Genomic DNA, 16,148 nt, shown 5'->3' on the forward strand with positions numbered 1-16,148 from the left:
GCATACAAAATTCTTGTTATAAAGCGTATTCGAGAGGCCTCAAGTGCTGCATATTTCTCTCTTACTCATTAAATTCCCACTTATTGCGGTTTAGATGCCATTTTCTTTGCTGCCAATGATTAGTTTTAGGTGGAAAGGTGCTGAGACCTTCAGCATATTGCTCAGCGACTGAAATTAGTGCAGCCTAAGCCTAACATCAGCATGTTTCTGCCACCGTGACGCACAGAAATAGGACATTTCATCACAACAAATGCAAGAGATGATGACTGCATCATTCCATGGATGTTTGCTTCAAGGTCTTAACTGTACTGGTATGGCAGCTGCCTGCTTGGACACTCTCCACAGAGCTGCAGAAGTTATTAAATAAATCTCTTTGGTACAGCAGATATGTGCCTCTGTTAAATTGACTAGATTCTGACACTTCCCGAGGGGAGAACTCCCTTTTGTCTAATAAAGACGGCTTGTCAGCATTTGGAAAAATCAATCTCCAGGCTGGATGTAAGCCTGAACAATTCTTAAGAAAAAGAGCGAGAGTTTAGATGATATCAGTTAATATAAAGTCCAAGTACATTTTTATATTTTCCCCCTTTTCTCCGTCAGATTGAACACATAGCATTTATCTCGCACTCTCATGTTTCTTCAGACAGACAAAAATGGGCCGTGTTTTCCGATTATGTCTGATTCTAAATATGCCGTTTTTTGAATGAGGATTTGTTTTGCCAATTATTCCGTTTAATGTTTTCACATCTTTCAGCTGTCAGTGTCAAAACCTGACAAAGACTCTGCAGTAAACTATCAGATGGAGACACAGAAACTGCATATTCAGCACACTGTGGTGCCCCGCGGAGAGCCAGATCTTCTGATCAGCAGTTTTGATATTCTCACATTTAACGTTGAAGAAAAACAGCAAGGATGAGCTTCTGTTTCTCAAAATTTCTGGTGCGTTTGTGAGTCGGCGAGGCTGTTGTGTTTGCTTCCTTATATCCCAGGTAGTCATCTCACTGCTTCTACTTTCAGACTTGGTTGACATTATAACAAAAGCCCTCCAGCAGGCCTCATTTCTCGAGAGCCAAATTGCGGGAAATACTAGTCGGTGCACCATCGCTCAGTGTCTCCACGTCCGGTTTAATAACATCCAGGTTTTCTGGTTCACCTTGACCTGCTGCTTAGTGCCCATGTCGTGCCGGACTGAAGCAATGAGCATGATGAAATGTTTCCTCCTCCGATGTACCTGGCAGGGACAGGATGATGTGTCATTATGTTAAGGGCACCCAAAAATGTCACGAGGAGTATGTAATATAACCGCTCCATACGGACTTTGACAAATAGAGCTGTCATGAAACTTCACCAATTAGGATACAGATGTTTGCGCTGCTGGCCTCTCCAACCTCGACGTCTCTGTCATTCAGCTGCTGCAGATGGCGACTGAGCTGGAACTAAGAGTCTGTGTCTGGCTGTCTGACACAGGACATGTTCTCATCCTGAATACTGATGACATGTCATTTCTGCTAGAGGTTCACAACGTTCACTATAAATGAATTTAAAGTTGTTCAATTTCACGCTAAAGCCCTGCTTTTGAAGCCTCGGGCAGATTTCAGGCCTGTGCGAGCTGCAGGGAGAGAATCCATATCTGTCAATGTGCTGTTTTTGATATAGAGATAAAAGTACATTCTTTATATCTTTTTATCTTTATATGTTTGCCTCCCTGTCTTCCCTTCTTCCCCTTCACTCTGTCTGCACCATGCTAATTGTTAGTAACCAAGTTACCACGGTGCCTGTCCCACTGAGTGCCACTTAACTTGAACTGGTGGAGCGTGGCTTAATTGTCAGTCACCTGTGGAACTAAATCTCCCAGAGCTATTTCACAGACTGAGGTTTTGAGATTTTCATCAGTCACAGATATGCTAGTTAAATGAACATAGCAACAATTAATCCCACATTGAAAACCAAATCGATGATGCGTCACTATCCTGGAGCCATTATCTGTTGACAACTGATTGCATAACTGTTTGCAGTACACATGGCAGAGTATCAGGGGAGGAACACTGAATCTGTTCACACTGGAGTTTTTATTTTGCGAACCTGAGGTTCATGAACTGCATCAGCTTGATGGAAACAAATAAATGCTCCTGTGACAGATCAGCTGGCAGCCGCTCCATAGGTATGCATGTTATCAGCGCTGGTGGGGGAGGGGGCATCGGTAGGAACGATGACACTCCTCCTGACTTCTTTGTAAAAACCGTGTTGTCAGCTTCATAACGAAGCTCCCAGCTTATTGTCTCAGCGTGCATGGGCGGCACAAGAACGGAGACAAAAGGCGTGGGAAATTACATGGGAGCTTGTGCCCAAATGTGTCGCTATTCTTGGCCCTCTTTTTGGAACAGCACGCAAAGAAAAACCTTGAAGGGAGTGAAAGTAGAGGAGTGAACAGAATTAGACAATATTGCTTCTTCTACAGAAATACAGCAGACTTGTGGTGTTGCATGTAAATCGCAGAGAGAACGGATAATAGCTGCCCGTGTGATGACTCGCATCCTAATGAAGGGTAGTAAGGGGGTGTAAAAATCAGAACCGAGGTGAAGTTAAGCTTCATAGTTTCTCGTTTCCATGTCAGTTTGCGGTTGACTGATGTTGCGATTGGCAGTTCCATTTATTTTAACAACTGCAGCAGGATGGTGGTGAGACGAGAATGCAAGTGAAAGCCAGATGGTGCATGACAGATTACATGTTGATGTTAGAAGAAGGAAATATGGGGAAGAATATGATTCAGCATGAAGAGTATAGATATTGGTGGGCAAGATAGTGACGTATGCAAAGCTGCAAGTTTCCGTCACTGTGCTGCAGTAATCCATAACAGCAAACTCGTCAGCTAGCAACACCTTATTGAAACATTTTGACCAGTCATCTGTATTATTATTCCAAGTGTAGCGATGTTTTTGTGAGCCACAGTCGATCTTTTCGTTGTTAATCGAGCAAGAGAGACTCTACGCCCTGCACCATGGAAACCACCCGAGAAATTGCGAGGGTTGAGGCTAACACGGCTAACATTAGCCGTGCCACTACTGGCTGCTGCTTGTTTATACATGTAGGTACAGTTTAATGCAATAGAAACTGGACAGAATTTCATACAATATATGTCTGGTAGGGGGTCCCTGCTCTGTCTGTCTAGCAGCTAAGGGGGTCCTTGTACAAAAGCCTGATTAAAGGGATTCATGGGTCTCACAAACTGTGCCCTACCTCTGACGAGAGCTGCAACGACATGCCGATTAATTGATAAGTTGATCGAAAGAAAATTCACGCCAAGAATTTTGGTGATAGTTTAAATGTGTGTAATTTTTTTTAAAAGCAAAAATGGTGAACATTTGCTGGTTTCCGCTTTTTAAATATTAGGATTGGCTGTTTCTCACCTGACATTTATGATAGTGAATGAAGAATATCTGGGTTTTGGGACAGAAGAAGCAATTTGAAGACATTATACCTGTAATTTGTCATCACTTCCAGGGGATAGTTTCAAGCATAACTCATCCCTGCTACCTGATGATAATCTTTCAGTATGTCATTCCGTGTTCTTGTGTAATAAAACCCCAAATAATCCTGATATTACCACCCCTCCTACATTATAATAAAGATTACAGAATTCAATACCACATCAGAGCTATTGCATAAAAGTGAATTTGGAGGCAAGTTTTGAAAGATGACACCAGAAGTGAGCGGGGGTTTGCAAACTAATGTGTAGAGGAGGAGGAGGACTGGGAGCCACCAGCCCACACAAACCTGCCTGTAAAAACTGTGCATCTCGCTGCAGCTTCCTCCTACGTTCCCTCCACTGGTCATTTTGTCATCTTCTACAAACCAGTACATTTCCTTCGTGCTTCCCCGCCCGTTCTCAGTATCTGACGCTCACGGTGACCTTGTCTGTTGTTCCATTCTCTTCAGCCAGATCTGCAAACTTCATCCAGAGTTTTTTTTCCGCACCTTGAATTTCATCATCTGACACATTAAACGAGTAGTAACATATTGGCTGGCAGAGCGGTTGTTATGGTTGTAGGAATCGATAGTCAAAAAGTCAAGACTCCCACCTATTCATCCACCCATGCATGTACAGTACATTTGCAGGTACAAAAAAGCAAACACGCGCTGATCCTTGGCACTTTATTTTCTGTCAGAGGAAACAGGAAAATTAGCAGTGAGCATCTTGGATGTCAAACATTTTACCAAAAGGGGGGCTTCATGCTGCTGAGGTTACGCAACTAATACACACTCTGTCACTCTCTCTCTCTCTCTCTCTCCCATTCAATCTCAGAAATTCTCCATCTCTGCCTCTCTCTCTCGTGCACGCGCTACACAAACGCACCGCTCTCTCTCAAAACCTGAATTTTAGAGACAGAAGCGTCTGGAATTTTTTCACAACCTCCCACAGACGTCCTCGAACCTATCATTTTCTCTGCAGTGGAGCAATGGTGACGTATGCTCATCGCTGGTGCAGCTGAATTTTAAAAAGCTCTCCGCCCACGCTGAATACCACTACTGCAAGCACAATTATCATAAACTTTCCTTTGCCGTCTGTAGCCCTTCTGTCTCTGTGTATGATTCCCCTGACTTATTCAGTCGCACGCATTAATTCAGTGTCGGTGCAGAGAAGGGGAGGGTGAAAGGGGGTCTGGTCTTTTTGAAAATCGGTGGGTCAGTGTCTAATCACTGGGTGTGGGCGAATCAAAGGCACATGTTTGCATATTTGCCCTCATTGTGTGTTTTTGCGCGTACCGGTACATGTGTTCCTGCACGCACAGATGCACAGATTGGCTCACGTCACACCCAAACTGCAGTTTGTTTACATCTCGTTTCCAAGCGGCTCTCGTTGTGACATTTGGGAATAAATACTCTTGTACATTAATTCAGGGGAGAGGTTTCACTTTTCAGCTACAGCAACCACTCCTACGTGTGCTTCTTTATCAAATTAGAATTCAGATCTTGCAAGGGAATTGGCTGTTTGACAGACCCGTGTGTAAGCTTTTTTAGTCGGGTCACATCGCGTTTTAATTGTGCCACACAGAGCTGAATAGTCACACCCAGGAAAACATCAGTGTTCCAGAGAGACTTCACACACTTATAATTAACTGTGATAATTTATTCCCCCTTTTTTTCTTCAAGATGTAGTGACAGACTTTTGTTTTCAGTTATTTGTTCCACAGTGACATGATCGGTTCAGGGAATACCTTACTGTTATGAAACTATCATCACAATGCGGTAAATTAAGTGTGGAGCTGTAACCCTTACATTAACACTTGTCCTGTAATTGCCTTCGCCAAGGAGGTTACGTTCGCAGGGCGGTTTGTTGGTTTGTCAGCAGGATTATGGAAAAACTGTGAGCCAGATTTTCATTAAATTTGGTGGAAGCGTGTAGCATGGACCAAGGAAGAGCCCAATACATTTTGGAGCAGATCGGAGCAGGGACACAAAAAATATTTTATTACAACATTGTACGATTAAGGGTTTTTGAAGTTAAACAGTTCTTCCTTGTAAACATGCAGTTTGCCATGATGCACAGCTGAGATGATGAAGCTTTAGCCAGGCGCAACAATCTTTTGAAATAGTTCCTGTAGCTTTGGAAATATATCCAGACGTATAGCGGTCGCACACACAGATTTCTCGAGGGTCTGAGCTCAAAAACGAAAAAGTGCTGTTCTAGCTAGAAATCCCTAAGTCCAGCAATCCCCTAATAGCCTGCAAATTAATCAATCGTGGTTTCAGTGAACCGTTATGCTAGCAAATATTTGCCACTTTTGCTTAAAAAAATGATCTTAACTATTATTTTTTTCCCCTGATGACTGAATTTCTTTCTGCTGTATGGCTGAAAACATACTTCTGGTTTCTGCACCATAATATTTGAACCAGTGGCTGTATTTGATATCGCTCAGTTGTTTATAATAGATGCCCATCAGTTTACTCAATAGTGAACAGTAAATGCAAATTTTTGGGCACTTCTAATCTATGATGCACAACGGTATTATATGCATATATAAAATGGGGAGCATTGTATTGTGGGATTGTTACCAGAACCTTCTGAAATATATATATGTCATACTTTTTGTTCCATTGTGGATAAATCTACTCAGTTTGGACACACTGTTGTACTGTACATGCTTTGTGTGTACTGTAAATAATAACCTATGAATCACTAAATTGATAACAGTTCACAACAGCTTACTAGCTGTATACATTCTCCAGTAAGCCATGTAGCTTAACATTACTGTATAACTGTATCTGAATATTTGAAAGCAGTTAAATTAGTAATGGAGGTAAGGGCCTAACAGTAAATTAGATTAAAATAATTCAAATGCTATTAAAGCAGGAAAAAAAGACCAGTATGAACATTCATGGAGTCAATGGACCGACATAGTTTCTCTCTTCTTGGTATGGTTGGTTTAAGCTCTCTCCAAATGCTTTAATGAGCTGCCTGCGAGGAAACTTAAACATGCAGTCTTGTCACGTTCATCTTCATCCAAAACAAAGCAACTTGCAGCACTACAGAAGAAGCTTAAATGCCGCTTTGTTTGCAGCATGTTTTAAACATGACCGTATCGATGTCCTCAAAGTGTTTCTCGAAGTGTTCTGTGAGAATTTGTATTACTGCTTCACTGTATCCGTGTGAACCAAGGCTCAGCGTTTTCTCATCTTCTGCCCAAGAGCAGCACCGCTACTTGCATTTTGTGCTCATGACCATCTTAGATTAAAAATCCAAAAGATGGCACCAGGAGTCATTTGATATGCGTGACGCCTCGGGCAGAATCTCATACAGGGTTGATTAACGATTCAGAGCTCATGTATCTGGTCTGTGAAGATGCTAATCACCATGACTCTGTCCCATGAGGTCAGACGTCTCTTCAATCAAGGACTTTTTCTGATCCCTCTGAATAATTTCCTCTACTTTTTCATGTTGGGCTGCCTGCGAGTTTACATGAGGCTATATTTAAAAGCATGACATCAATACCTGTGAACGTTATTGTTCTCATTAAACTTTGTGAGTCACTGCTGCTAGCTTTGACAGACACTGATTTGTCATGCAAAGCTCTCAACAAACACCTCTGAATTCTGCAGCTGAGCATGTTTGAGCTTTCAGAGGTGCCAGAGGTGTTGTCTTTCTTTGCCGTCCTGGAGACATGCCGGATGCTCATCAGGTTTGAGTCGTGCTGCGGTTGTGAATGAGGTCAGTGACACCTTACTGACAAGAAAAATTAGGCGGTGTTCAACTACAACCACCTACCGGCCTAATGCTCATTATTCTAAGTCGGGGAACCGCCTTCATCAACTGTTCCTGTTACCCAGAGGAAGCAAACTGTCCTCATGGCAGAGTGTCTTCCTCACACTGACTCATGTTCTAATACTGACGAGGGGTTAGTAAGCTTTACTCACACGCCTCGGATGCATCATGCTACCTGCTAGACAACACCAAGCGTTTGTGTCTGCCCGCCCTTATATAAATAGCCCGGTGCCGTTCCATCTGTCACGTCTGCAGTCGTGTGGTCCTGCTAATGGGCATTCTGAAGGTATCACAACCCCCCAAAATCGCTTAAGCCCTGAAGGTAATTGATGATGCTGTGAAAACCATCCCCAATTCGGCCACTCACAATCCTCCAGGCTGCAGCATCCGAGAGAGATTGTTGAATTTTAAAAGTTGGCTCAAACTTTAACAGGAATGTTCTCAAATCAGTGCGTTCCTCAGTGTTGTGACTGCCTCCCTCTGGAAGAGACGAGTGCTATTGTGTCAGATTATCTCAAATAAAAATGCAAATACTCTTGAATAACATAAGGCCTTATTGAATTCAATACACAAGATGAGGCCAAATAACAGATTATCAAATTAAGGACTGTAATGACTATTTTCCAATAAAACTACACCTCCTCTAAATGAATTTGGTGTTTTTACCAGTTAGATAACAAAAACAACGATCTCTCCTCTTGTATTCTAATTTACTTACATATATGGTATGTATATTTATAATCAGACCAATACTGTACATCAGTATGCCGGCTGATATTCTTGTATATACACAGAATATATACATAAATACATGTAATGGAGGCATTACATTTATTTTTATTTAATCAGGAAGTCACAGTGAGATCAAGATCTTAAGTGAGACCTGAGCACAGAATAACATAAAATCAAACAGAAAATAAAATAAATTGATAATAAAAATGATAAAAATCAAAATAGTGCAGGTGTAAAATGGAATGAAAATATAACAATAGTCCAAAAAAAGATGTTTAAATTAGACAAAAACAGTTGTGTAGACAACAGCTTGACAATATAAATAGATGCATTATAAATAAATAAGTGCATTCTAAAATGTCCTTGGTGCAGGTAACAAAACAAACAATAAAAAATACACCCGTGTTATGCAAAACAGTCACACTGATACAAACGATATCGGCTGACTGATGTTTCCGTCTTGGTCTATTTACGATGTCATGCGGCATTTCTTAAACGCTGGAAAAGTAGTGAGCGCTTTTGAGATATTCAAGATCCATTTTGTTTACGATGTTTACTGACAAAGAGGCATTGCTGATAGAGGTGACACTGATAACAAAAAAACCTTTGTGTTGGTAAGAACTTTAGGAATTTAGCCTCAGGCATGAGGGAGGTAAAGGACAAAGTCAGGTAAGAGCCCTGTTGGCAAAACAACAACAGCACACTCACGTTTTTAACAGTGACGCATGCAGATCAACAGATAAATGGCCAACGTACACGTTATGACATCCAATCACCATCTGGCAGATGTGTACCCTGACACAGAGACAGATACAGAGGCGGGAGTTGTAATTCAGGAACCTCGAAACATGCTAATCCAGTTTTTCTGAAAAGCCCTCCCAGCTGCCATCAAGATAGGGTTACAAGAAGGAGAAACATTTAGCTGTGAGACAGAGGAGCAGAGAGAGGCACACAAGAGCAGCTCTGTTTCCTTGTCAGCACTTTGAAATCCCAGGATTTACCACAGCGCAGGTTTCCTCTGGACCGAACCGCAACAAAGACAACAGGACAGTGGATTAACTTTAATCCTATCAGTGTCTCTTATGTAGGACCCTGTTAACAAACACCTGCATTAGGAATTACCAGGAGGAAACGACTCCAAGTGACCCATGACACATGGCCTCTCTGGGCCGCTTCCTGAGACTGCTGTCCAGTAACCGCTCAGGTTTCTGCTGGTAACCACATTATCAGGACTGCAGGGGAGGCACATCCCAGCCACAGCGTGATGCAGCCGACAAAAGAAGAGATTTTGAGGGACAGAAGTGACCGAGTACTAACATGCTGGAGCTGAGAATTGAGCCGCAGGGAGATACGGAAGCAAAGGAAGACAAAACCATGGAGGGGAGGAAAAGATGACCAACCATTTGGACTGACGCTTGATGTTTCAGGCACCTGGATGTTTTTCTTTTGAATGGAAGAAATCCCTTTGAGGACAAAGGTAGACCATGTTGATGTGCTTTGGGTGTCGTAGACGAGATCGACACCACCAGATCCAGTGGAACGAAAAACACCGCTTGCTTGATGATGAGCCTCAGATGATCCCAAACCACGGCTTCCTAGACTCAGGTAAAGGCCAGCGCAGTGAGCGTCGACAGCTTAATATGAGCTCTAACTTCACCGTCAAAGCCTCTTGACATTTTAGCCGTAATACTCAAAATTCTCTCTCTCTGAAAAACATCAAGATTTCCCTGATTTTGCATGTTTGCTTTCGGTACGTGCAAAGAAGTAAAGCAGTGGGTTTAACTGTAACAATACTTTAAATGTTTTCAATTGTTTTCATTCTAACACCACTCGGGCTGCTGATAAGAACACAAAAGGAAAAAATGCACAGAGGAACGCCTCCATTATCACACGTACTGTAAATGGTATGAAATGTTCAAAGGCCTTGAATCAGACAGGTTTAATCTAATATCTTTTTGGAGCATTATTTTCTTTTCAACCTGAAGAACAATCAAATTCAGCTACCAGAGGGCCTTAGGGTGCTTTATGAAAAAAAAAAGTTTTTAAATCAAATGTTATTGATCTCCTGGCTTCATGGTTATACTGGATTTCCAACAGTGACGCACTAAGAATGAGCAGTCAGTCTTGTCATCTTGTTCTTCTGCTTTCTCTGCTTAAAACCCTCTTAAGCTGTAAATTCTGAACATGCACCATGCATGCTTCTGGGTTTGTCTGAGCAAGCTGAATCTCACGTCACATTAATATAATTCAAAGACGATTAAACTTAAAGGCAGAATCAGTATGATTTGTTCAAGCTGTTGGTAGTAGTCTCATTCCAAGGACGTCAAATACTGACATTGTGGGTCGGTAAAGCTTTGTAAATAATCGATAATCCCCCTCAAATGCATTAAATTAAAGTAACAAGCCTGTTTTGAAAATATAAGGAGAAGAAAGTACAGATACTTTACTCTTTACTCAAATAAAAGTTCAGGTACCTGGAAAAATCTACTTGATCTTATGTCATTAAAACATTGTTTCTGAAAATTATAGCAATTTTAACTCAATTGACATGAATGTAACCTCATTTGGAAATGTCCCCCAGTTTTGTTTCATACTAACATTATTCTCTCTTCGGCCACAAAGGGGCGCTGTTCCAGCCTCATCCACACCAGAGTGCTGCAGAGTTGTGCAAATGAAATCTGACTTGATTCAGATTATGGTCTTTACAGTACACGGCCCTGTATTTGATGGCTCCATTTTGGTTCTCTAATGCATCACAGAGCAGCACACCTCAGTAAACGAGGAAATGGAACAGGAAAACGTAAAGGATGTTCGGTCCATTAAGCTTCAGCCTTCCCACAGTGTGTAGGCTGTGTGGTGGGAGCCAACTGTGGTGTGTAGTTGTGTGAATGCTCCATGTTACAAATGAGAGGCGGGCATTTTTTTTTATACTCTGTAAGAATTTTTTCTTATCAAAAGATATCTGATCAAGCTGTGTGCAAGCTAAGCAGTGTAGGAATGCCAGCCCTTTAAATTTAACACAAGTTGGTGGTCACCAAAATGTGGATTAATTACCAAAGTACTTGTCGGTTGTCTCTTCTTCTTAAACATTGGAAAGTGTCCCCCTTTTTGTGGTTTGTGTCTATTCATGGCTGGTCGTCTCTGAGCTGATTACACAAGGCTGTAATCAAAAGTCTTCTCTCCATCTCATGCTGTGTGTCTGTTTATGTCTCTGGGGGCTACTAGCAGCTCCGGAGAAATCAGGAGGGGCGTGTTCAATGCCTGTGGGATCCACTCCTTGTTTTCCATGTGTCCCGGGGGTTGGAAGGCAGCTGAAAGTTCAAACAGAGACTCACTCCCTCATGCTCTGCATGGCAAGAGCTCAGAGATTAAGGGGTTTGTCTGCACCGCCAACAACAAGGATTGCTCACAGTTCGCAACTTGCCAAAGAGGAAGGATGATTCAGTGTTTTTGTTAGGTTGCAACTTTTGCAGCCATTACAAATATGACTTTATTACAAAACAAGCTGTGGATAACCTGTTTTTCTTTTGTTCATCCGCCTGTGCAAGACAGGTAGAACAAAGTTTGAGAAGAAAGCAGCTACCATCAAAATGCCTGTGTGAGTCTGCTGAGTAAAGGAGCCAGAGGATGCAGGTGGCAGAAAGGCTTTGCTCGAACTTGTTTGAAGTTTTTTTTCCTCATGTCAAAGGTGAAGGATTATGCCTGGCATAGGAATTTAGTCTTCAAATGAAGGACTTTATGAGCTGAATCTCAACAACTCCCGGGCAGAATGTGAGCATTGGCTTGTGCTGCACACTGGTATTGGTGTGTGAATGAGGATGTACGTGTGAGTTAGTGAAGTGCAATGCTATTCCTTAGCAGTGGGACCGTGGAAGCGACCCCAAGGAGTACAACTTTTGGCCAGCAGCAGCAGCAGCAGCAGGGGAAAACCGTTTACCACATCTCTGTAATCCTGAATGAAACACAAGGAGATGTGCCGGTGCCAGAGCTGGGAATGGGCCGGGTCACCCACACCCTGGTGGAGCATTGCCAGCCAGGAGGAGCCCTAATTAGTATTGTGCCAATGGAGAAAAGCCCCAAGCTAGGCAGGGCACGACAGGAGTTCGACAGGTGGCCCTCCCTGAGCCGTACAGGTAGAGTTGGGAGGCAAAGAGAGGAGGTAGTTTTGGAGGAGAATGAGGAGGAGTTAGAGGAGGTGGAGGGAAAAATGAGGACAGACAGGTTTTTGAAACAGCCCTTGAAGAACTCAGGTAACTCCGCACAGCAAGACAGAGACGTGGCAGAGTTAGTTGCTCAGACAGACACCCAGGAGCAACGCATTCGAAGCTCGACGTTGCACTCTGCCCACTCTAAGGGGTTCGTCTTTGGGGAACATGGCACCGTCGCCGGACACAGCTCTCTGCCCCGGGCTGTGCTGCGAAGGCCACGTCAGGATGAAGCTCGGTTGGGTAGGAGAACACTGAGCATGTATGGCGATTCTGTCAAGCAGCAAGGAGATTCTCAACCTGATCAAGACAGACGGCTGCGGAGGCCCCGGAGTGTGTGCATGCTGGCAGGCCCAGTTCCAGTCCTGTCGGAGTCCCGGACCCAGCACCCTGTCAAGAGTGCAGTCATTTTTGAAAATGACCAGCAGTACAGGAACAGGAAGGCTGAGCTGAGGGCTGTGGATGGCCTCAATTCTGTCTTGGCTCAGCGGCCTTTGGTCCCTGCAGAGGTGACCCCCAGGGTCCGCCAGAGGAGTTCGAAGCCCAGGCCTGTCAGTATGACAGTACTGGAGCTGAGAAAGAGGGGTTCTGATGATGAGATAGACAGCCAGAGGAGCTGCAGCCACGCAGGAGGCGATGGAGGAGGCTTTCTCAAAGGGGGCTTCCGTTGGAGGCTTTTTGGTAAAGATAAGAGCAAGGAGAGTGATAAAGATTCAAAATCTCCTCCCAAAAGCAAATCTGATGCTCCAAAAAGTACACTCAGCTCCCTAAGACGGAGCTTCAGTATGAGAATCAGGAGGACTCGGCCCCGGGACAAAGTTAGTATAGGTTCAGAAACGGAGTCAAAGGAGTGCTCACGGACTATAAGTACATCTGAAGAGACAACGATGCCTCCGAGGCCTTTCTCGTACCTCACAGGAAGAATGCTTCCAACTTCCAGTGAGGAGATTGAGGATGGGGGTATGCAGTACATTGAGTACCACAGCAAGGGGAAGGTCAAGGTAATGGAGGTACCCCTCTGTCCAACAAAACTGTCTTCCAAACCAGTTCAGGAAGAACTAAGCATTTGGCAGCTCATAGCAAACCGCTTCAGGAGGAAAGAGCAGCCATGCAGTGGCAAATGTGAAAGCCAGCTGTCCCAGAGCACAGACACTGGCCAGTATCCCCTGGACGGGAATAATAAGTCACAGCCAGTCTCCATAGTGACTCCGGTAGGCATTGACTCCCACAAAGGTCAAGGTAAGACCTGCGAGATTGCTGAATTTATTTCTATGCTAAGTTCCCTCCATTTATAGCCCCCCCCCCTCCCTTCCTTCTCTGCACAGAAAGCCGCAGTTCAAGAGAAACATGGAAGTGCACTTTTTTTAGAAGGACAGGCAAATGAAAAACACATGGGGAGTTGTGAGTTTGGACGGCGTTCAAAAAAGTCTGGTTTCACAGAGTCCTTTTGGAATTTCTATTTTGGGTTCTTCATTTCTTCAGTGTTTTTCATATGTGAACCGCCTTTTTGTATGTACTCACTCAGCAATTAATTGGCCTTACAAGTATCAGTGAATTAATAGGTAAGTAGAGTAAATTCTAAATCACCACTGACTGATAGGAACACATTATATTGGCTTGTTTCACAGTGGTGTCACTGTGGCATAACGCAGTCTCAGTAGTGCTGTGTGTTGGCCTCACAGAGACGCAGCTTAAAGCAGTAGCATTAAAGCAGTTAGTGGCTGTAATGGGGATGCATTTGGCAGCCTAGCAGGGCTAAATTAAGAGGGCTTACATGCTGTAATGATGAGGAGAAGGGAAGACGACTTAAGCACTGTGTTTAAAGGTTAACTGTGACACTGGAGTGCGTTTGTCCAGTTGCCTGGTAGAGCAAGCGGAGGGAAGCAAATATTTGCAACTATCTGAATTAATAGCTGTGATTTGCTACATTTTGTGTGCCAAGCTCCAATTTCACACCGTCACATGAAGACCTAATTAGTCGTCTGTGACAAGTTAATGCCCTCTGCGAATGTCAGGTCACACATATACCTCTATTCTTAAGCAAAGCAGACTTTTCATTCGTATGCATATGCTTTGACACTCGCAATGGGACCTGAGGTCAACCTTGTTGAGCTGCCAGTTTGTTTGTATTCTCACATGACATGTTACCAAGGTAACCTATTCCTGTGGTGAAGTGTCAAGTCCATATATTCCCCTGCAGTCAGTCAGGCATCAGGAATGTAGGTGTGCCGATCAGCCTGAGTAAAGCTAGCTGTTCAATGTTCTGGGTGGGACTCAGCGCCTGTTGCTACCTGCCTAAGTGTTTGCTCCTAAATTAAATCCAGAAAGCTGAAGCTCCGCCCCTGAACTAAACACACACACATGTGCTGACAGTCGGTTCGAGTGCTTCCTGTTGATAACTTTAAAATCCTGTGTTAGGTTTGGGGGAAGGGTGATGCAGGGTGAGGGGTCTTAGGTGTGTCCCCACCCCCACCTGTGGATGAACAAAGCCACTCTGTCGTGCCTGTGGAGGCATGAGTGATCAGTGAACCATGTGCTGAGATGGGGGCTCTCTGGGGGTCTTTGTGTTGGAGGATGGGTGGCTGGGCATGAGGCCTAGGTGGTCAGACATGCACATATCTAGTGATGGTTGAAATATTGGGAATGTGACTGCAGATGGAACTCTGTAATAAATCTCGGCAGAAGGTGTCAGCGGGATCCAGTCGACAGAAAAGATCTCACTGATGCGTATTTATTCTGGCTTGTCTTGACTTGCCATTACACATTGAAAGTTTGAAGAAAATCCCCCATGTGTGATCCTTTATCTTGAATCTGACATCAAATTTATTCATGAGGATGGATTCCCCTTTGCGTCTTGCTATGTCTCATCTGATACCGTTTCCTGTGAATTCCTGCCAACAATATCTCCTTTATCTCCGTTACCTTGCTGTTTGAATTAGTCTGCCTGCTTCAGAATCTGCAGATTGAAAATTAATTTAAAAGATGCATTTTGTTTATTCCATTCATACTAGCAGAGGTGGGTGAGCCTCGCTCCCAGCAGGTAATTATGTTCAAGACAAATAGTCACTTTCATGGAAATTGGGACGAACCGTAACCGTGTCATAATGCCCTCTCACTGCGGCAGGAGAAATGGGGAGACAACAAGATATCATATGAATAATCACTGAGTGATAGAGTTGGACCATGAGCAGCAGAGGGAAATCTGTTAATAACTGAATATAACTCATATTTGAGCATCTGCCACTGCTAATCTTAGCAGGAGTACATGTTGTTCTTAAGGACTGTGGTTCTGCAGTTCTGTAACTTTTCACCAGCAAGTCTACAAACTGTTGAAGAGCTGTAACTAATCATTACTTTCACTTTTGATAAATCTGCTAAGTATTATTACCAGAGCCGGCCAATACTGGATTTTTGGGGCTGATACCAATAATAGGGAGTAAAAGTTCCGATACCAATATATTTTCAGATTTACAGACTTTTTGCAATGATTCCTCAAATGTAATTATCTAATACTTGTGACAGAGGAAGGATATGTACCCATTCCATCAGTGCAGTGAAACTTCAATGTGAAAATGATTATAAATTACCAGGAGCATCTCTCGCCGCATAATCTCAAATCTCGAAACAAAAAGTTTTCATATCGCCACATATCAGACAATATATAGGCAGATGCCCATATATCTGGAATAGGCCAATATTGACTGATAGCATTGGCCAGCCGATATATCGGTCAGGCTCTAATTTCTACCATCAATTGTTGAATTGATTAATTGTTTAGTCTATGAAATGTCAAAAAATTGTGAAAAATACTCATCACAATTTCCCAGAGCCCAAAGTGATATCTTCAAATTGCTTCTTTTGTCCAACTAACAGTCAAAACTCCCCCAAACTCTTCAATTACTATAATAAATGACAAAGAAAGACATAGATAACTAATATTTATAAAGCTG

The 16,148-nt window shown here is 43.2% G+C and overlaps 1 protein-coding gene across 5 annotated transcripts in view; it reads left to right on the top strand.

Moving 5' to 3' along the window:
• The window catches only part of agap3 (ArfGAP with GTPase domain, ankyrin repeat and PH domain 3), a 130,227-nt gene that overhangs the window by 38,109 nt on the left and 75,970 nt on the right, over window positions 1-16,148 (top strand). For 2 of the 5 annotated variants that reach the window (XM_084370184.1, XM_084370185.1), the window contains exon 1: window positions 11,386-13,437. The exons of 2 other annotated variants lie outside the window; for them this stretch is intronic. In XM_084370184.1, the coding sequence (XP_084226310.1) occupies window positions 11,838-13,437 (1,600 nt within the window). In that variant the 5' untranslated portion in view covers window positions 11,386-11,837. Of the gene's footprint in view, window positions 1-11,385; window positions 13,438-16,148 lie in introns of those variants that run through there. One more of the 5 variants, XM_084370182.1, reaches the window with a different exon arrangement.

Source organism: Pagrus pagrus (assembly GCF_965226575.1).
Source record: "Pagrus pagrus genome assembly, chromosome: 12".
NCBI classification, from domain to species: domain Eukaryota; kingdom Metazoa; phylum Chordata; class Actinopteri; order Spariformes; family Sparidae; genus Pagrus; species Pagrus pagrus.